General features: G+C 42.9%; 1 protein-coding gene across 1 annotated transcript in view; it reads left to right on the forward strand.

Annotated features, from left to right (window-relative positions):
* The window catches only part of LOC308120496 (attractin-like protein 1), a gene marked incomplete at both ends in the record, with an annotated part of 279677 nt that overhangs the window by 147873 nt on the left and 110104 nt on the right, over nucleotides 1-21700 (forward strand). The window contains 2 exons of the mRNA XM_080481128.1: nucleotides 11238-11299; nucleotides 19524-19602. Of these exons, the coding sequence (XP_080337254.1) occupies nucleotides 11238-11299; nucleotides 19524-19602 (141 nt within the window). The remainder of the gene's footprint in view (nucleotides 1-11237; nucleotides 11300-19523; nucleotides 19603-21700) is intronic.

Here is a 21700-nt window from a genome sequence, read left to right on the forward strand (position 1 = left end):
TAAACCAGCTATGTCAGCCTGTTGTTGTTATTTGGGTGTAGCTATGATGAAACAACATTGACGGAAATTAGAAATATAGATATTTTGTGTGATTTGCAACGATAAAGACAAAGGGGTAGGATTAAAAAAGTTTTACTTCTTCCTACCCCCCTTCTTCGAACACGCAACGGACATATTGTGAGTGTGTGTCGAGTGATCTCTGGATTACTCATCTGGAGGTGTCTCTTCTTTGTTGTTGTTCATTCGGTTGGTTTTTCTTGTTTATTATTATTTTTTTTGCACCTCTGGAACTAACTAACTAACTAACTAACTAACTAACTAACTAACTAAATAAATAAATAAATAAATAAATAAATGTGATTTGTAATGCACTTAACATTTGGCAAACAAATCCCAAAGTGCTACAATAAAATATATTTTTTAAATGGATTAGAAAACGGATAAAAACACAAAAACTATAAATCACAAAACCCACAAATCAGCCATAAGGCTGCCGGAATAAAAATGTCTTTACATGTTTTTTTTTTTTTTTTTTTTAAATGAGTCCACTGCCTGAGGAATAAATAAATAAATAAATAGTCAAACGGATTTAACTTCCAGCTCCACATGCAGCCTGATCTCAATGCAAGCCAACAGACTGGAAGTCTAATCTTTGTGGAATCATTCAGTTTAATTTATGCAGGAATCTTCGTAAATCAGGCCGCTCCTGTTGGTAACTTTTTTTACCGTAGCATCACCATCACACACACACACACGCACACACACACACACACACACACACACACACACACACACACACACACACACACACACACACACACACACACACACACACACACACACACCCGACGCCATCCTCGAACTCTTTTCATTTCTGCCCGTCATGCAGCAAACTGAAAATCGTCTGTGTGCTCTGACACCTTCCTGTCATCGCCGTCATTAAGGTTTTTCAGCGGTTTGAGATCCGGAGACTCGTACAGCCGCCACAGATTGGCTCTTGTCAGAGTTCCACACATCCTTACACTTGTACCAATTATTTCCTGCTTCCAGCACGTCGACCTCAAGAACTGGCAGTCAACTTCCTGTCCCTGAGAAAGGTGCCAGTCTTGTCAGGGGTTTTAGCTCTGTGGCAGAATAAAAAAAAAACAACTAAAAAACACCATGCGGTAGATATTGAGTTTATGGCCTCTTTAATAACAATAATGCTTTCAAACTTTTTTTTAATTTTTTTATTAAGATTTCACTGTTTAAACTTCCAGATCCAGAAGCAGATGTAGCTCATCGCTGTCATTTGATCAATTCCACACCATTTCTCCACAAGCGAGGCCTGACCTGGATTCCTTCAGAGTTTAACCAGAATGTTTTATTGATTGAGCTCACAAACATCATGAGAACATGACCCGCTTTTCTCTTTTGGTGCTTTTCTCTCTCTTTTCCTCCCCTCCCTCAGAATCGTTGTCGCTCCAAACCCGTAACCGTTCCTAATTTGAACGTCTCCGTTTTGTAATTCATCTCAGCGTGAAGCGCCTGTTAAGAGTTTGTGATTTTCGGAAACACCAAATTGAGTCTTGACGGCGAGGGAATAACCACACGTTTCTGGTTAAAGCGTTTCCCCCGCCCCTCTTTTAAGTTACTGTAATGTCTTCCCACAATGCATTGTGCAGGCCGACTGATTGAAAGCCCTCTGCCAGAGGTGCGCAGCCACTCTTGACGCAGAAGAACTGCCGATGCTCTGGTCATCCGTTTTGCTTCTTACTTCTCCTCCGCGCCGGAGCTGGATGCCTCTCCTAATCAGATATCACACATAAACAGCTCCCTGATCGGATCAGCTGCAAAGCGTCTTTTTATTGGATCAAACACGCGTTTTAAATTGAGCGGCGCTCATCCGACGCGTGTCGTCGGGACGGTATTATGTTGCGTTGGGGTGGAAGCGATCGAGCTGCTCGCGTATCCGGGCAGGAAGTCATCAGCCGCATCAGGTTAAATTAACCCGCCGCCGTGGGAATAAACAGAGAGCGCCTGCATGCGGGAGACTTGACGTTTGAACACGAGTGTTTCCGCGGCTCCACGGGATACAAGGTGAAAAAACTAAATCTCCTGCAAAACGTTCGACTCGGGTAATCATAAAATTTGCACCGCTGACCGTTTCCATCCCGGCAGTGCTGCTGACCTTTAAGGGAGTTTTGTGTTACGTAAGCCTTTTTATTTCCTCTCGCACCGACAAGTGAAATCCTACTGAAAAGGACAAGGAGAGAGATCGAACATGACCTGCAGGTATCAGAACGGAGCCGCGTGGATGCCGACGCGTTATTTCACCGATTCTGTTTTGGTACTGAGGTGGGTGTCTGTGGGTAGCTGTGCTCGGTACAACATTTTTCTGTTTCGATCAGATTGTAAAATTCATGTTTTTCCTCGCGAGCGATTAAGAAATCTCAAGATTTTTTTTTCATTATTTTACTATAGTGGTTCAGAAACAAGTGGAATCACTAAAAAAACTTAGTTTTACACTGGAATAAACAAAAAAATTATGGTTATCTTTGAACAATTGCATTTTCCCTTTTCAGGAAGTTCCTTATTTTCAAAAAGTTGTGTTTTCAGTAACTCCGAGCACCGGAGTTACACATGAAGATGTCACGTAAACGAGATCTTAAAGGCAATAGAGTTAAAACTACAGATCAAAACCACTTCTTACAAGCTTTTCTTAAGATATTTTCAGAGTTACCGTAATTTCCGGACTACTGAGCGCACCTGAATATAAGCCGCAACCATCAAATTTACAAAGAAAAAGTAATGAAAGGTCGGAGTGACGTGATGCACCTGAACGCATCACCCATGTATGGGCGGCTTAAAGCTCGTCAACCCCGTAAAAAATCGTTTAGGGGTTCAAGGCATGTGGAAAAAAAAAAGTAGCGGCTTCATTGTCCAGAAATTACGGTACGTTATCACCCATCCTTCCGGTGATGAATCGTTCGCTGTCTGAATAGAAGCCGACAGTGACGAGAAATCAGCTCTGAAAAGTAAAGTTCACCCACAAGTGGAAGCGTCGGCACGGATCACGTCACGTCACGTCGCCGCGGTTTGAAAGCTGCAGAAACCAAATCTCCTCCACCTGCTAGACGGAGATACATCTGTTGGCTCTCCTAACAAGAGCACACATATGGCGACGCTGCTCTCATCTGCATAACATGTAGGAGGACGCGGCGCCTGGCAACCGCCTCACTTTGGTCATTAGGTCCTCATGAATATTCAGATGCGCAGGGAGAAAATAAGTGAGCTGTAAACACATCTCTTTTCATTTGTTAACATGCCGACGTTAACACGTGGACACGGGATTCCACGTGCGCGGTGTAATCCTCTGGAGTGCAGCATCGGTCTGAGGAGTTTTTAGGGGATAAATCAGGGAATGGTGTTTTAATATCCGTTTCAATTAGAACACAGACTTTTAAAATCTATACTGCAGATTGAGGCCCCGCTTTATCTGATACGGTTGCAGGTTGTCATACATAGATACTGTAAATGGTGCAGTGGACTTATAGTTGTGATGATTTATTGGCAGTGTTGCCACAGTTACTGATTACTTTTTTTTTTTTTTTTTTTTAAGTAACTGAGTTAGATTCCTGCCAATATGTACTTTTACTCAGGAAAATTACAAAATGTGTCTAACTTCTCTGCAGTTGTGTTCTTGTTGCAATGTGAAGGTTCATTGATGATGTTCTGTTGGTTCCGATTCTTTTGTGGTACTTGAACGCACCGTCGGAGCGAAGTGGCCTATGATTGGCTGTGTGCGCGTGCGTGTGTGTGTGTGTGTGTGTGTGTACCGCTCAACTTGTGACTTCAAAGCAGAAGAAATCACATTTTTATCACCAACTCAGCAAGAAAACTGGTCATTTCTTTAGGTTTCACTTGTTTTTTCTTGCTCTTCTACATTAATTAGTCGTGTTTTCAGCGTTTAAAACTTTTCCGCGTCCCATTTGAAAACAGTGAGCGCGGCAAAACTGAGTTATTGTAAAATATGATATAAAGTGATAAGGCTTGAAAGCATGAAAAGCACTCTGTTATAATTGAATGACATGAAGGATTACGAGACATTTCCTCGTCTCATACATGCCAGGCTTTAATACATAAAAAAAAAAAAAAAAGAGAGAGATAAATTAAGCTGCATGTCATCTGAAACTTTGATGGGTTTGGATAATAGCTTCAATCAGCAGTGTGAGTCAGTTCAGCCCTAAATAAGCCATAAATTACCTGCAGCTGAAGGTGAGATGAGAAAAAAAGCTACGTAGGAATTTTTTTTTTTTTCCTGTTTGAAGCCGTCGTAGGTATTTGTGAGGATATTAGAATATTAAAGGTCTTTATTTTGCTGGTGTTCAAAGCTTATGGAAATAAAACTGGCAGTGTCGACATCGAAAGATCCACACATGTGATGAAAGTCATTCTGCAGAAGAAAAAAAAAAAAACATCCTTCAAACTTCTGCTCGTAAACGATTCTCCTTTTTTTTTCCTGTAAAACAGGAAGTTTTGGTTTGAGCAGTAAATGAGAAGGACAAAGTTTTTTGGGATAAATGAGAGTGACTGCAACATTCTGATGGTGGTCCACCAACTGGGGATCTCGCACTGCTGTCGTCTGTTGCTCACCACGGTTGTAACCAGCGGGGAAGAACTCTGAGCACCATCGTAGAAACAGTTTAATCTTCTGCAGTGAAAGGGCTCTGCAGCCCCAATGAGGATTAAGTGCGACGACTAAATAGATGAATTCCTGCTGCTTTTCCTCTTTCATCGCCTCTGCCCTCCATTCATCCTCCTCTATCGCTCTCTCTCTTTCTCTCTCCTCTTCTCTCCACCGTCAAGCTCTTCTCTCCACTTTCTTCCTCAGTATTGATTGGCCAAGCACTTTCTTCCATTCCGGGCTTTAACAAGCGGCTCCCGGTTCGGGGTTAGGGAAATAAAAGGCAGGCCGGCACTGTCACAGCTCCTAAGCTTGTCCCCAGAGGGCCACCGTAGGCCCTCCATAATGGCTGAACTGTAGAGCCAAGGGGGTCCTTGGAGCCCTCTTTACGTCACTCCGGCTCTTCTCATCTTTTACCTCCGTCCCCCTCCGGTTCCTCCCTCCAACGCTCGCACTCGTCCGGGGGTAATTGCAGTTCTGGCTCCATGATAATAAAAGAATAGAGAGAGAGAAAAAGCAATTCTACCTCAGATATCCGTTGACCCCCTGATCTCAAAACAATTACACAGGACGGTAAAGGAATCCGGCCGTTGTTGTTGTTGTTGTGTGTTTGCGCAGTGGGCTGGAGGTTATTTCAGTGTGTATTCTTTATCCCGCGCGTCGGGAGAATTCCCTCCTGAACTGAGTTTCCTGACCCGCTTTTTCTTCCGGTGTTATTTAATTCAGCGGAGGCGGTTCGGTATCCACAGCCATCAAAGCAGCTGATCTCTAAATTCTGTGATATAGGGACTTTTATTTTAGGATGTGCTTCTTGAATATCTTGTTAAGAAACCACAATAAGGGCAGACTCTTACCAGGGACCACGATGGTACCTGCCAGAAACCGATCCCTTCAGTTGCTGTTGGTTGACCCTCCCGGAGAGACACGAGGTCAAGCTGCTGCTCCTCCTCTGGCAGGAGCCAGTCATGTTTGGTTTTTCTGATTCTTCCAAGTCGGACTTGGGCAGGATTGTCTCGTCCAACTGCGAGGAGAATCAGGACCAGCTGGAGGGATTATATATACACGTCTGGGTTGGTCTTGTCGTTGTACCTTTGGCTCGAGTCGAGGCGATCTCTGTTTAGAGATTGTTTAGAGAATGTTTAGAGAATCCATGTGGGGGTTGCATGTTCTACCTGTGCATGAATGGGTTTGAGGTTAGTGAGTCGAAGTTGTCCGAAGGATTGTGACTGGTGATCTGTGTGAGGTCTAATGCAGTCCGGAGGCCCCCCAGACCACTCGGATCACATTGCACCGATTAAGAACCTTTCCTGCGGGTGGTGAGCCCACGGTAAGGTGGCGCCCGGCATGGGACGTGAACCCTCTACCTTGAGATTGCGAGTCTCATGCTCTACCAACTGAGCTAGCTGGGGGCAGTCCGGAGGCCTTAAATATTAAATAAACGGATGTAAAAACTTGTTTTCTATTATTGTTGTCCAGACCAAGACCAGAGCGTTCAACACTAGTTTCAACTAATTTCATCAACCTGGCTCACAAAGGAAGTTGTTTCCATAAACTTTAACCCACTTCTATCAGATTCTTGAGATAATTTCAGCATCATTCTTATTATAGTTCTAATCTTACCAGATTTATCTCTTATTTTCAGTCGTAACATGACATGAAGGTTTCTGCTTTTTCCACGTCTTGTTAAAGGGTCATGTTCTGCAAAATTCACTTTCTGTTGGTTTCCCAACTGTAATAATCATCCCCGAACAGAAGTGAAGACAGTCTGTCCTCTCTCTCCCCTCGCTTGTTTCAGGTTTTTAAAAAGTGTGTTGCTCCAACCAGCCAATCAGAAATCAAACCCTATATAGTGTCATCAGGGGGTTTAGCCAATCCCAATCAAGGTAGGCCCTCCCTTTGACTCCTCCCACAATCAGGCAGCTCTGCTCTGGCACATGGCACCACGAGAGGAAGTACTTCCTCCTCTTCCCAAGATGGGCATGTGTGGGCGGAGTCAGTCCAGCACACACAGACACAGCAGATTCTGAATGCAGCTCCTATGATCCAATATTCAAATGGAGGAAAATCAAGGAAAAGCAATAAACTTGATCATGTGACCCCTTTAAGTTAAAAATACGTTTTGTGCAAAAAACAACAAAGAAAATCCAAAACACTCAGCATCACTGTGGCCTCTGAGCTTTTCACTTAATAAAGGAAGCAACATTTCATGAATTTGATAGGCGAATGAATCGATAGATGGATTTCTATTTGTTGTTTATATATAACTATAGAAACGTTAGTTGAGGCGTCCTTGCTTGTCGCTACTCGTTCACCTTTGAGTTTAAACCAAAGACTTCCCATTTTATTGTTCCTTATTTTGCAAATCTTTTCTGAAGTTTCAGAGTTAAAAGGAAGTTCGTTCTGACTAAAGTAATTGTAGCTTCAGAAAATAACCATCAAATTTCATTTAGGCCGTGACAGTAAAAGTTGAACCTCTTAGAAACTCCTCAGTTTCATGGCTGTTCCAGTGAAATAAATTAAGTTACACACATCTATAGTGCTTTATGTGTGTGTGTGTGTGTGTGTGTGTGTGTGTGTGTGTGTGTGTGTGTGTGTGTGTGTGTGTGTGTGTGTGTGTGTGTGTGTGTGTGTGTGTTTGCTGTAGTGCAGCCCTGCAGTGGTGTGTGCTGGGAAGGGGAAGGGTGTGGCCTAAACAGCTTATTGATTACCGCCGTGTTTAACGACTGCAGTTGTTGTAAATTGGACGGATTGCTGCTGGCTGCTCGGGAGGCGAGCGAGCGCGGCGGACAGAAATGAAGAGAAATGTTTGTTGGTGTGGAGAGTAAACCGGCTGTATTAATTGCGGTGATTAGAATGTGTTTGCTCTGCAAGCCTCTGTGTGTGTTCGTGTGTTTTGTCCGTTATGTGCGCACACTCATAAAAACTCCTGATACCGTCAGGTGGTAATGATGTGAACTGCTGCACTGGAAGCCTGAAAGCCAAACCCCGGCTCTTTTCTCCCTGATGCCTGTATTAATGCCGCGTCCCTCTGGACCAGAATCTGCTTTTTCTGCAGGTTTTTCACTGTCAGGCTGTTTTTTTTTTTTTTTCTTTTTCTTTTCTACCTGCTGCACAAATGCTGGTAAACCTCTTAAGCTCATTCTGCCCCATTTCTTTCTGTCTCCCCCTCTCAAGTCGTCTCGGAGGATTCGCTCAAGACAAAGACGCAGCCTCCCCGACTATTAGGGCCATTTAGAGGTATCCCCATGTCGAACACGCTTGAAACACACTGCTGTCAGACGTATTGTGATGCCTCACTTCAGTGTTTTTTTTTTAAGACTCCGCAGCCCCTGTTAGCTGCGGCAGGCTAATGATTTTAAATGCGTCTCGGGCAGGACGCCTCCCGCGGGGATCCGATGACGCCACCTGCTAATTAGCACGTCGGCAGCCTCAGCCGCGCCGCCGTCTTTAAGTTTCAGGAGAGGACAAATTACAGGCAATTAAAGTGTAGCGCGCGAGGGTTCACCTCCACGGTTGAACATTAAAATGATTAAGAAGGTCAAAGGTCAGCCGGACGGAGGTCGGCCTGTGAGCAAACGGATCATTAAACCGCGCTCTGACAACACGGACTCTCAATCCGGCGCTGAACTTTTGAGTCACACAATAAAGAAGCACTTTCCGGGCGAAGTTTCTGTCCTCATTCACTTTGACCAGGAGGGGAAAATATCTGTTTCTGGTAATTAAATAAATAAATTGATCAGGAAATTAATTCAGATTTATTTTTTTTTATCTTTATTTTACAGAATTGTGTTGTATTTTTTTCGGGACAATAACTTTAAAGTGCCTTAATCTTAAAGAGTCGATAATGACTTGTGTGCGTTAATGTGAAGGATGTGGCGAGGTGAGGGGTGAGTGTGTTTCCTCCTGATAGAGACGAGCAAGTGAGAGTGGGAGTTCTCTGCTGATGAAACATGGTGAAATGCAAATAATGTTGGGTTATTTTAATGGTTCAATTTACACAATGCACGCGTTGTCACCGCAAACTAAATATTTCTTATATGGTTTAAAAAAAAAAGTGAATAAATTATTATTGCTCTCATTATTATCAATACACTCGTGGTTTATGTCCTTTATTTATAGCTTCTGATTTGATAACATTTTTTTTAAACAATAAAAAAGACCTACAAATAAATTGTATTGATTTGCATTCCACTTTTTAAAAAAGTATCATCATTATTATTAATATTATTATTATTATTATTATTATTATTATTATTATTAAAAAAATTAAAGAATTTATATTATTTTCATTATTATTATTGATAATGTATTAGTAATTTTTTATGATAGTTATGTTACCATAGAATATATATCTTGCACATAAAATAGAACAAAAGTAACTTATCTGCATTTAATCAAATATTTCAATATGTGAAAAATTGTGTCAATACATTTGGGACAATAATGAGCAAAATGCAATCATTAACAATTCTCAGATAATAGTTCATTAATCATCATAAAACATATCAAATTGTTGAACTGGAGGCATGTTGCCATGTGACATATCATAAAGTATTGGCTTATTTGGGAATGGATCGTAGTAAAACATCTCAAAAAAGTTGGAACCACCGACCGTTTCTATTGTTTTCACCCACAGAGTTCAAGAAACCATCTAAAATATAAAAAAGTTTTTCTCCAATATATGTTCATTTTTTTAGTTTATAATTGTGTTAAAAGTCACATAATTGTCTGGTGACAGCCTGCTCAAGCCTGACTGTGAACTACTTTTAAGACATGAGTTACTCTCAGGAACCATGACACCGTCTGAGAAGTCACATCTTTCATTTTTAAAAATGCTTTTAATGAGCCCAAACTTTTTGACTCCTCTCCATTATTCAGGCGTCGTGGCACAAATGACAGATTTCCAAGTTCCAAGAAAAAAAAAAAAACTTTCCACTTGGTTAAATACACTGTGATGAGTAGACTTCACTTATTTAACTCCTTTTCAACTCTTCAGCAGTTTCAGATCGCTTCACACGTTTACGTACCTTTAAATACTCACACAGCAATGTTGATAGTTGACTTTCAAGGTGCTCGACCTCCTTGAAGTAAAACTGAGGATATTTCTTAAAGTGGTCATATTATACAACTTTTCAACTCTTCCACATGAGTCTCGTTGGTCCAGAAACCTTCAGTATTCAAAGTTTATTGCTTTTCCTTGATTCTCCTCCATTTGAATCTTGGATCATAGGAGCTGAATTCAGAATCTGCTGTGTCTGTGTGAGCTGGACTGGCTCCGCCCACACATGCCCATCTTGGGAAGAGGAGGAAGTTCTTCCTCTCGTGGTGCCATGTGCCAGAGCAGAGCTGCCTAATTGCGGGAGGAGTCAAAGGGAGGGCCTACCTTGATTGGGATTGGCTGAACCCCCGATGACACTATATAGGGTTTGATTTCTGATTGGCTGGTTGGAGCAACACACTTTTTAAAACCTGAAACAAGCCGGGGAGAGAGAGGACAGACTGTCTTCACTTCTGGGGCGTCAGTCCAGGTATGGGGACGATTAGTACCGTTAGAAAACCTTTAGAAAGTGTGACCTCTTTAAAAATGCTTCCACACATTAGTTTAGTTTTTATTCTCAGAGAAACCAGAAACCCAGACTGAGGCTCAGCAGCCAGTTAAATATCACGAATTGTCTCGTTAAAAGAATCCCACAGGATGTCAGAGGGAACATGAATCAGACGTGTGCGTTGGACTCCGTTGGGATGCACAGAAGCGAGTGGTGGTGATGGATGGTGCGGCGGCGGCGGTGGGATTCAGCGGCGCCGCAGCATCCAGCCGGTCTGTAGGAGTTCAATTGGACAAAGTGCCGCAGAACACCAGGAGAACACAAAAGGCCAGGGGGCTTTTGTCACGGGCTAATCTCATAATAACCTGCGAACCATATGGCGGTGGCTCGCTCGGCGCTCTTTGTGTCGGTGGCAGGCGAGGAGACGGCGTTTGGCAGGAGGGGAATAGTTGGGTTTTTTTTCTCCGTAGGAGGTCTGAGCTCTGCTGGCCTTAGGTGAGAGAGACGCCAGAGCTTTTAGTTTCCCATGATCCTCTGGAAAATGTCGGGGGCAGAGCCGCTTAAATAAAGCCGCCTTCATATATAATCTCCATAACGCAGATGCAAACCAGAAAATCAAATAATTGGACCTTCTACAAACTGGTTTTACAGGCGAGAATGGAAAAGTGGCTCGGAGCCACTGAAAACGCAACTTTTGGAAAACACTGTCTTTGTGGAGACACAGCCAAAGCAAATCTCGACACACACTTCTGAAGAAATCCCCGACCAGCTCCGTTCCGTACGTCCATCACTTCATAGACTTTTCTAAAACCGCCACACTTGATCCCCAGGTCAGAGCTCTGGAGCTCTAGAGACAGCCGAGCTTCACAAAGGTTCGATTCAACAGAATCCAACAGTGTCAAGCAGGAAACTAATGAAAACAACAAAACAATTATCATGAAAATGAATAAAACAAACTGTGCGCTGGTAAAAACTGGTAAATAAGCAACCAGCAAATGACTGTTTGTCCCTCCTTCTTCCTGCAGATCGCCTTCTCCCAGCACAACAGCATCATGGACCTGGTGCAGTTCTTTGTTACCTTCTTCAGGTCAGTAACTTGTTTACTGTAAACACTGGGGTTTGTGCTTCTCGGGCCGTGTGACTTACAGTAGGTGGCAGCAGCAGCTTCCTCATCTTCCTCCTCCTCTTCCTCTTCCTCGGGCTCAACACTTCACCTCCAGCACCTCTGTGACCTCCTGCATCTGATCAGCTGCAACCACCAGGAAGGAGGGAGGGAAGGAAGGGGGGAGGGAGGGAGGAGAGTTTGAGGGGTGAGGGGGGGGAAGAGAGATTTCATAATAAATAATATCTTCACTTTCAAAGCATGACGAAATTCCTTTTTGACAATATAAGTTTTCGCTTCCTGTCTGATGTCCAGTCAAACTTTATTTCATGCAGAAAAAAAAACCCTGAAATCCGGTCGAATTAAAGCCGGGTTCTCCTGGTGGTTCCTGCTCTGTGCTCACTATTTGCACCAGTTCATTCCGACTGAAAGAAAAGTCAGAGTGGATCTTTGAGAGGGGGCGCTGTTGCACGAAAAGTCGACTAAATGACAGGGTGAGTCACATTGGGTCCAGGAATTCATGACTCTTGATAAATGTATGAGAAGAGAAAAACTGACGGCTCATCAGTCAGAATACAAAGAGACACTCGGCGTCTCTGTTACTCATGAGATTCATTTACAAAGATACAGGAAGCAGCACAAACTGTACTCATTACCTAATAATCTAACAGTTTAATGATTCATAATAATAATAATAATGATATAGATAAAGTTTAATAATAATAAAAGCTGTATTATGATTGAACATTTTTTTAAAGCATTTCTATTATTAAAAATCATTTACATCTTCTCCGTGTTTGTCCACAAGGAGTCCATGAAAAGCAAAACAGCCACACAATGTGGCCTTTTGTGTGTTTGTGAGACACACACACACACACACACACACACACACACACACACACACACACACGCACACACACTTGTCCGGTATCAGAGCTGAGTGGCAGGATTTTGCCGGAAGACAGTCGACTTCATTCCAGACTTCTTTCCCAAAACGCTCTCATTAGATCCTGTGTGTGTGTGTGTGTGTGTGTGTGTGTGTGTGTGTGTGTGTGTGTGTGTGTGTGTGTGTGTGTGTGTGTGTGTGTGTGTGTGTGTGTGTGTGTGTGTGTGTGTGTGTGTGTGTGTGTGTGTGTGTGTGTGTGTGTGTGTGTGAATCCATGTGACGGAGTGAGTGGTGTTTGTGCCCAGGGCCGGCTTCTGGACATCAGCGACCTTTAGGCTGACTAACAGGGATGATGTCATCACTATGAGACAGTGTCAAGTTGTGCCAGGAGTTTGTGGGTTTTCATTCCAGTTGTGGAACCGAAATTCATCCACATACTAAACAACTTGTTGTCTTTGTGGGTACAAACCTTTGTGTGAGAGTTTATATATATATATATCTATCGTTTGTTTGTTTGTTTTTCCTATCTTCCATGAATGGTGTAACATCATTCACACTTTTATCCGTGTGGCACATTAGCGGGTCCTTCAATCCGACCTGAGCAGCAGCAGAAAGCTGCTTCCATTCCAGGAAACAAGCTGCTGTGGTTTAGAAACTCAACAACAAACAGACACTAAATGGGATGAAGTGAGTGAATCATCAAGCGGCTGGAGACTCTGGGTACCAGGAGTTCATTTGGGCTTCAGGTATACGAAAGTGAGACGAATGAAAGCGGCCACCAGTGTTGCTCTTTAATATTTACAAATTAACTTGGTTTTACATTTACAAATAAATAGTGATTGAGTTCCTTTTAAGTTCCTTTTATAATAAATAACAGAAATCACTCCCACACAATGATTGACATCAGTTAATGAGGTTTGATTGGCACCACTGATAGGCAGTAACGTGTGACAAGTACCGTGTTACTGTAATCTGATTACTTTTTTCAAGTAACGAGCGTCCCCTGCTAAACAAGTGGAAATACACTGAACAGATAAATGTTAATAAGTGGGTATACAATCAGGAGAGACTTTGATTTAAATTCTTTTACTGCCGTATTTTACTTTATTTACATCTATTTGAATGAACGAGTACGAACTAAAAAAATGTTTCATTTCATATACCTGTCGCGTAGACTTTTATGAGTTCCATTATTTTGCCCGGGTAAATGCAGTAATAATGAAGGTTTTTCATTGGTCGCTGCATTCTGTTGTCGTACAGTGACACCTAGTGGTTCCAGATGGTATATCCTGGTATTGTTTGCAAGTCGAATCACCAGCCAAAGAATTAAAAAAAAAGTGAATAGACTTTTAATCTGAAAAACACGATAATTTTTAGAGTTAGTAAAAAGAAATCTTCACATTTGATAATTTTTCTAAATTCTGCTGTGGAGTTTTATATTGGCGAGATTTTGTTTGTCAATTACGGTAGTTATGGACACGTTTCAATTAAACAACTTTCCGTCATCATACAGTGACATCTAGTGGTGCAAAATGGAATATTTTGATGAATAAATTACTAAATACATTGCAGGAGCTTCCAAATGAACTAAAAAAAATTGTTTGCCTTATAGTCCAGAAAATACGGTACGTTAGTCAGAAGTAGTTTTATGGTTTTCAAACCTCACAGTGAAAATGATGGACCAGAATCAAGCTTCAAGTAAGAGTACAGTGTTTTCCTGGCGCTAAGAACAATGGTGATCCGTGTTAGAAGCACTCCAGTGAATCAAACCCAGCTGTTTTATCCTAAAATCCCCCACAAGACCCTGGGAAGTTTGAAGACCCTCCTCATCGTCCACGTTTCTTCCTCACTGTCCCTCGTCCTCTTTATTCTTTCTCTAAATTAACGGGAGGGAAGAAATGAAAATGGCCGTAATCAAACAGCATTTACGCCTCTGCTCTCCACAGCCTCCGAATGCTAATTGGTGACACGGCAGTCGAGCTCTGTCCAATTCCTTCCTGCTCCCGCTCGCTTGATGAGCAATCAGTTTCTCTTTCTTTTCTTTTTCCCCCCCCAAAAAACGGCGGAGAAGCTTCTCAGCATTAAGTGGCTGAGGCTCCCCCGAGAGACGCCCACTCCATTTTTAAAAATGACCATCCCCATCAGCAGCGCTCAATCCTCTGTGGGAGTTTGCTCTGTTTGTATCAGATAGTTTTTCATCTTTTTTTTTTTTTTTTTTTTTTTTTTCCGGGGCTATTTCAGGTTTTTTGGTGTTGCTTTATTTGCCCGGGACAAAAATAAAAGCGCTGCCAGCAGCGCTGAGGCTCGCAGGACGTAGGATGTTTGTAGGATGCGTGTTTGGCTGTTTGGCTACGAGCGTAGTGTACGTCCCTATGCATTGTCCCCGATGAGTCTTTTTTATCTCCGCAGTACGCCGCAAATCTATTTAGGCACCCGAAGGATAAAAGAGGATAAAAGTTTATTTCTGAACTCCTAAAATAGCTTTTTTTTTTTTTCTTTTTTTTTCTTTTTGTGTCATATTTGACATTTTATTGTCGATAGAGATCTGTGTCACCCGCGATAAGAAAATGTCACAGATGTTCACCCCGTCGGAGAAAATTAAAGGTAAAATGTGTCAGAATTTAGTGAAGTGTGCCGGTTTGAGAAAGGACTCCGCTCTTGCCGTGCGTCAAAAGTGGACTTTACTTATCGAGAGAATTTCACCATTTGAGCACGAGGTCGTCACACGTTCACGCTGCTGGCCCTCGAGGGCTGACGTCCAACATGATCGCACACCGTCAGGAGCAGCTTCAGTGTCTTTCTCACAGATCCAATCAGAACCTCGTGGTTCGAAGCCAAACTTGCCTCCAGAATAACGGCGACGTCACCGCATTGCAATGGTCTGACTTTCTCGGTAGGATGTGAGATGATTGAGGATCGTTTTGGGGGGAAATTCTACAAACTGGCAGGAGAACACAGAGAAATGATTTTTCTCTCTGTGGCTCGTCCAAAACCGAGATGAAGCATCTTTACCATGTTGAACCTTCAAGAAGTTCACATTGTTTACTTTATACCTGCTTGTACTAAATACTCTCATGGCCAGTTAACTATTAAATGTCCAAATGGAACTGTTAACAGTATCTTACAAAAATGTCGAGTTACTATACAAGCAACAAGACAGGTGACTAAACAGTAACGACTGAAACTTCAGTAACTGTAACTATATTGGTAATCTATTGATAGTCATGGGTACGCACCAAATTAAAAACTGTGCCTTTAAATTTAAATTTCACCCGCTTATAAGATAATGAAACAAACATGGACGGTATGAATTTCCATCCCACCTATACATGTCATATACTTTTTTTTTTACGTTTATTTACCAAATTTAAAAATAAAAAATCCAAAGATTCCAAACCAAACATCCTCATTCCATACTGCTTTATTTAAAGCCCTTTTTACTCGACAATATTTCAAGTGAAAACGCATCGTTTTTGCATTTTTCAGAAAAGTTTTCACAAAGTTGAGAATTATGGAATCGGCAGAAGCTAAAATTTATGTTGTTTTCATGTCGGGCCACTAGTGGGTGCTGTTGATAGTTTTGGGATGTTTACTACTGACAGACGACCAAGTTGGATTGTTATTACGGTGACTGTCAACTATAAAACTATGTCCCTGGTACATGAAAACTTCAGAAACGCTGAAAATGACGTAGTTCTCATGCCAGGCCACGGGGTGGCGCTGTTGGGTTGTTCCTGTAATGAAACCTCATGCACACGCGAAGAGAACAATCCGTTAAAAACACGACGAGTAAACAGAAATTCAGATAGTGAAGTTGGATTGTTATTACGATGACTGTCAAAAATAAACTACCACGTCTCAGGAGAATATGAACTTTGAGTCAAGAAACACAAACATTGTTGTTATTGTTCGTCCCTGTTTCCATAGAGACAGAGCTGAAGTTGCATTTCCCCCCATTTCCATTTTCCACAAAATGCGTTTACCCCCGTTTCCGCGGAGACTGGATCCGACGCTTTACGAAAAGCTGCGTTAAAGGAGCCGTTTCTTCTCCAATCATTTCTCCTGAATAAAGTCTTCACAGGGTTAACAGGCGATGCGAAGGTTGAGTTGAGGATAGCGACGAGGGAATCTGGATGTGATCACGCCGCGCGGCCATCTGATCCGCAGGCCCGCTTGACGCTCACACATGATTCTCGTTGCTTCAGCCGAGAAGCGCCAACATCTAATAGGCGGGAGTCGAGTGGAGCAGGCGGAGATCAGCTGGAGTAACAACAGATGCCGTTTGAATCGTTACAGCGGCGTTTTTCTCACGGGACCCGGGAGGGGGGAGGGGGGTTGTATGAGCGGCCAGGATAATAGCCTGTTGTTATTGGTGTAATCCACGCTCGTCCTCACGCTGGGAGCTGATTTGCTGGTTTTGTGCAGATGGAAAGCTGTTTCCGATTGTACACTATCTGCGGCTCATGTTCAACGAATAGCTTATTGATTTCTGTGCTCTGGCTGCTGGGGTTCAGATGTTCAGTGTGTGTGTGTGTGTGTGTGTGTGTGTGTGTGTGTGTGTGTGTGTGTGTGTGTGTGTGTGTCTGTCATATCAACCTGCGCTGCAAGTGTGATTTTCCAAGTCGTGCAAGCCGAGCCGCTCACAAGAGCAGTCGCGGGAAATCACAAACGCAGCCATGCGCGCGGAGCCTCGGACTCCTTCTTCCTCCAACCCCCGGGCTGTTTAATCAGTTCCATTGTTTCGTACCTGTGGCTGCGCAGTCTTAAACCTCGACCTATCAAGAAGCTCAGTGGAGTGTTAACAAACCCACAGGAAACCCCCCTTCCCACCCCCCACCCACCGACCCCCCCTTCCTAATGCCTCGGTAATAGCCACAATTAGCCACCCCGCTCCATTGGTTGGATGGCTATAGGCTCCGGCCAAGTGGCCCATTAATGGCGAGCCGAGCTGAAACCGATTGAAAAAGAAATCTTGGCCTGATTGGATTTGACGGAGGAGCAAAATCATTGTAGAGGAGTTAGTCAGTGTTTGTGTTTGCCTTAATTTTGCTGCTGTGGAAGGTTGGGGGGGGGGGGGGGGGGGGGGGTGGGTGGTGGTGGTGGTGGTGGGGGGGTCCGGGCTGATCTGAGCCCAGAGGCCTGTACTACGATGCTGGATTTTCTCTTATGGAGATAACTTGAGGGACTAACCCTGGATTTTCCGCTCCTTCCACACTGGGATAAATCACCCCGGCAACTAACGCTGAATGTCTGACCTGCTCCCGAGCAGGTTATGTTCTCGATAAGCCGTCAGAGCGCCGCCTCCTGACCAATCGGAGCTCTTGGAAAATGCCCCGGCCATTCTTAAATGATGGTGATTGCTGAATTTCATGTTGAGTGGATTCAAACTCATTTTCACCGAGGGCCACATCAGCATCATGGCTGCCCTCAAAGGGCCAAATGTAACTGTAAGACAGTATAAATGTAACTAAATATAATGTAAAATAAATGTAACTACTCCTCAGTTTTAAACAACACTGACTTTATTACTTATTCATATTCCAAATATTACATATGCATTTGCATAGATATAAAAAAAATAGATTTGCCAGTTAGTCTGTTCAGTCTAACTTTGGCAGACTTACCTCCGTACTTGGTGTCAAAATCTGGACTTATACACTGCAATCTTCACAGGTAATATAATATAATATTTATTTATTTATTCATTTGATCTGGACAACACACACTGATGAACAATCATACACAAATTGTAATATTGCCAGATTGTAGCAAAACTGCGAATTATTCGGGATGCATTGTGGGAGATGTAGTTTATGATCAATGCAGTTTTATGAAGACGTGTCGAGCTTGAAGACACAAACCTCACTACTTGATAAAAACATACTTTGCAGTCGCTTGGTTTCTCGCGGGGGGTTGTCCCCCTTTGAGTGGAACACGTGTCGGTGCGGGGAACGTCTTAATCTTGATAATCACAAGTGCAGAACTACTTCCGTGTCAACAAAGGCACGTGTAATTACCGTATTTTATAGAATGTTTCATCCTGTGCTCACATATAGACCCCAAGGCTTGCGCTCATGCACTGCGCGTCTATTGGAAATAATACGGTATTTATTATAAGACAATCAGACCTTTAAGCCCTCGCGGGCCTTGAGTTTGACACATGTGCCTTAGAGAATCATGTTGCCCCCCACCCCCCCCCACCCGTGGCCTTGACCCCCCCTTTGTGTTTTCTGGTGGAATCATTGTCGGCGCTGTGGCCGAGAAGTCGGAGGTCGGCAATGGACTGAAGAGGCCAAGGCTGCGGCCTCACCAGCGCCGCCTCTGAAAATGTCGCCCTCATCAAGGCGCTAATAGCCTTCACAACACACACACACACACACACACACACACACACACACACACACACACACACACACACACACACACACACACACACACACACACACACACACCGGGATGAAGGGGAGGATTGTTCGGGGGCGCTGCTGGCCTCAGCTTTTTCCCGGCGACTTCCTGTTGCTGGGTCTCGGGTCACCGCTCGTTCTGAGGTCTCGTCAGAAGTCCTGCTTCAGAGAGGCGCTTTGTGTTCGGCCAGATAACTTCGCCCTCCAGACACTGAACATCCAGGCCCGTTGGTCGACCCCCCCCCCCCCCCCCCCCCCCACCACCCCCACCCACCCCCAGCGTGGTCGCCGCCTCAGATTTCTCTGGAATCCGTCCCGTAATTACATCTAGAGGACAGTGAATTGGCGTGAAGATGCTGCTGTACTGTATGATTACATTGTTGAACCCCCCCCCTCCCACCTTTTTTTTCCCAATACAAGGCTCTATGAATACAAGCAGTGAAAGCACGCAGTAAAATCTACGAGCGCATTTCTTTAATTTTGTGAAACTGCCCAGTAATTGCATGACTGCGAGACTTGAGAGATATTTCTAGATCGTTATTTCACCTTTAATAAACCAGCGAGCTCCACTGAGAGCCGTAATTTTTATGCAAGGGAAGTCTGACCAAGGACGAGCTCGTTATACCAGCAGAGGCTTAGAAAAGCATGAAAAATATTAAATTCAAATGGAAATGCAAACTAACAAAAGCAGCCAGTTCAAACAACAATGGGGGATACTTGTGGATGCATAATAACAGTTTGAGACTAACAACATTATTGTGACCGCTGGATGAAATATCAGGCTGGTTTTGTAGATTATAGTTAAAATTATGTTTTTTTTTTTTCTTTTTTCTTTTTCTTTTTCTGCATCATTTTCTTGGGTAGAATCACATATTTCCCAGTGGCTAACAAACACTTTGTCTCTCTTTTCTCTCTCCAGCTGTTTTCTGTCGCTGTTACTGGTTGCTGCTGTGGTTTGGAAAATCAAGCAGACCTGCTGGGCCTCACGCCGGAGAGAGGTAGGAGGCGTCGCCATCTCAGCATCGCACTACATTATTATCCTAGCGAGGTCCAAAACTTCGATCATTGTGAGGCAAAGCCTTTAGAACTGATTTAAAACATGTTTTAGGTTGGGGAAGTCGTTGTTCTGTCTGAGCTTAAAGTCAAGGATGGATACAGATGGAGCGCTCGCTCCTCTGTCTTCATTCTCTGAAGTTTATGGATGCGTAGCAAACAGAGTAATACCACTGATGGCCCGTGGGGGGAGTGTTGTGCAGCATATCGCATGTGCGTATGGAACAAAAAAGACTTCGGAATAAGACTGGGAATGTGTGAGTGGATACAAGCATATCATCTACAAAACATCGGGACAAAAGAAATCTATAAAAAAACAACGTTCGACTGTTGATCTTCTATATTACATATTGTAAACTGCACTGCCCTCTGCTGGTTGTGCTGCTGAACAACTATACATACATAAAATGAATTGATATTTTAATGAATTAATGACACATTTATACATTCAATTCCAATTCTAATCAATTAATGACACAATTCATTATTTAATGATTTCATGAAACATTTAAATATATATTCATTTCCAATCCTATTTATTTAAAGACACATTTAATTCATTATTTAATGGCAAATCTATTTAATTTTGGCATTTAGTCACAAACAATGAAAAATCCAACATGTATGTTTTTCTTGTCTATGCTTGTGAGGATAATGAGGAATAGTTTCACTGTGGAGAAAAACAAAATCAGATTCTAAAGAAAATAGAAACGTGTTTGAAGGTTTTCCTAAGGTTAGGTTCAGGGCAGTTATGTAAGCGGTAGTTACAGCTAGGATTTGAGTACGTTTGCAGAAAATCATTGTAGGCCAATGAGGTGGAAAAAAAAACCCCCATAACTGTGTGCGTCTGCCTGTGTGTGTTTGTATTTCTTTTGCATGCATTAGTATGTATGCGCGAACATTTGCATAGAGCCGCATGCACAGGCATCATGGAGCTGTGAGCGCCGCTGGATGGAAGTAAATATATACACTGAATCTGTGAAGGGTGGGTTAATGTCACCAGCTCTGAGAGAAGGAGGGAGAAAAAAAAAAAAAAAGCCTCCACTTAACGAGCGTCGCCGTGACGATAAACAAGGCCATTCCCCTTAATTAGTGCTCCTCATGAACCAATTAACTCAGACGAAGTGACGCTAAACGAAGTGGAATGGAGTGATATATCACTTAAAGCCTCAGCAGATGTCACATCGTTTCATATTCACTCCTGACCCTCTTCCACGCCCGCGCCCTGAATCTCTCGCCGCTCCGGATCTGTTTGCCAGCTCCAGCCTCTGGTCGCTCTCCGGCTCTCTCCTCGCGCATTCCCACTGTTTTTTTGGGGGGGGGTTTTGTGCGTTGGAGTCATCGGGGAGAAATTAGTGTTGGTTATGAGCGGCCAGGATAATAGCCTGTTGTTATTGGTGTAATCCACAGATGTTCCGCGGGGAACTATTGTGCTTAAATACACTTGTTGGTTTGTGTTTCCTCCCGCCCCTCCCTCTGCCTCCCATTGCCTCTGCTGCTGTTCTGTTATTATGTTTAAAAATTTTTTTAAATAGTCCTAATTAACTTTCAGTTTTTAAATGATGGTGACACATTGCTTTACGTTTATGGTGATGGGGAGGGGGAAAAAAATCATATACTTTGAAAAAAAAATGATGTGCAATCTATTTGTTTTTCAGCTATAAAGTCCAAACCAGCAGCTATACTGTTAAACGGTTTACTATTTTTTCCGGACTAAAAGTCATCCCTGTTTTAGTTATTTGGCTGGTCATGGGACTCATACAGTAAAAAACAAAACCAAAAAAAGAACCTATATATACCACCTTTGGCCACTAGATGTCATTGTAAAACAACAGCATGCTGCTACAATACCAATGAAAAACCTTAATTTTTACTGTATTTAACTGACTGACAAAGAAAAATGTTGCCTGAACAAAAGCTGCACAGTTTAGAAATTAAAGTGAAAAATGAATGCGACATTTATACAATTGTTTTTTTCTTCCTCTTCATCTGTTGTCACATCTGTTTTCTGACAGCTGCGACTTATCGTTTGTCTCTGGGCTG

This window comes from Lipophrys pholis (genome assembly GCF_963383615.2).
Source record: "Lipophrys pholis genome assembly, chromosome: 15".
In the NCBI taxonomy this organism is placed as follows: domain Eukaryota; kingdom Metazoa; phylum Chordata; class Actinopteri; order Blenniiformes; family Blenniidae; genus Lipophrys; species Lipophrys pholis.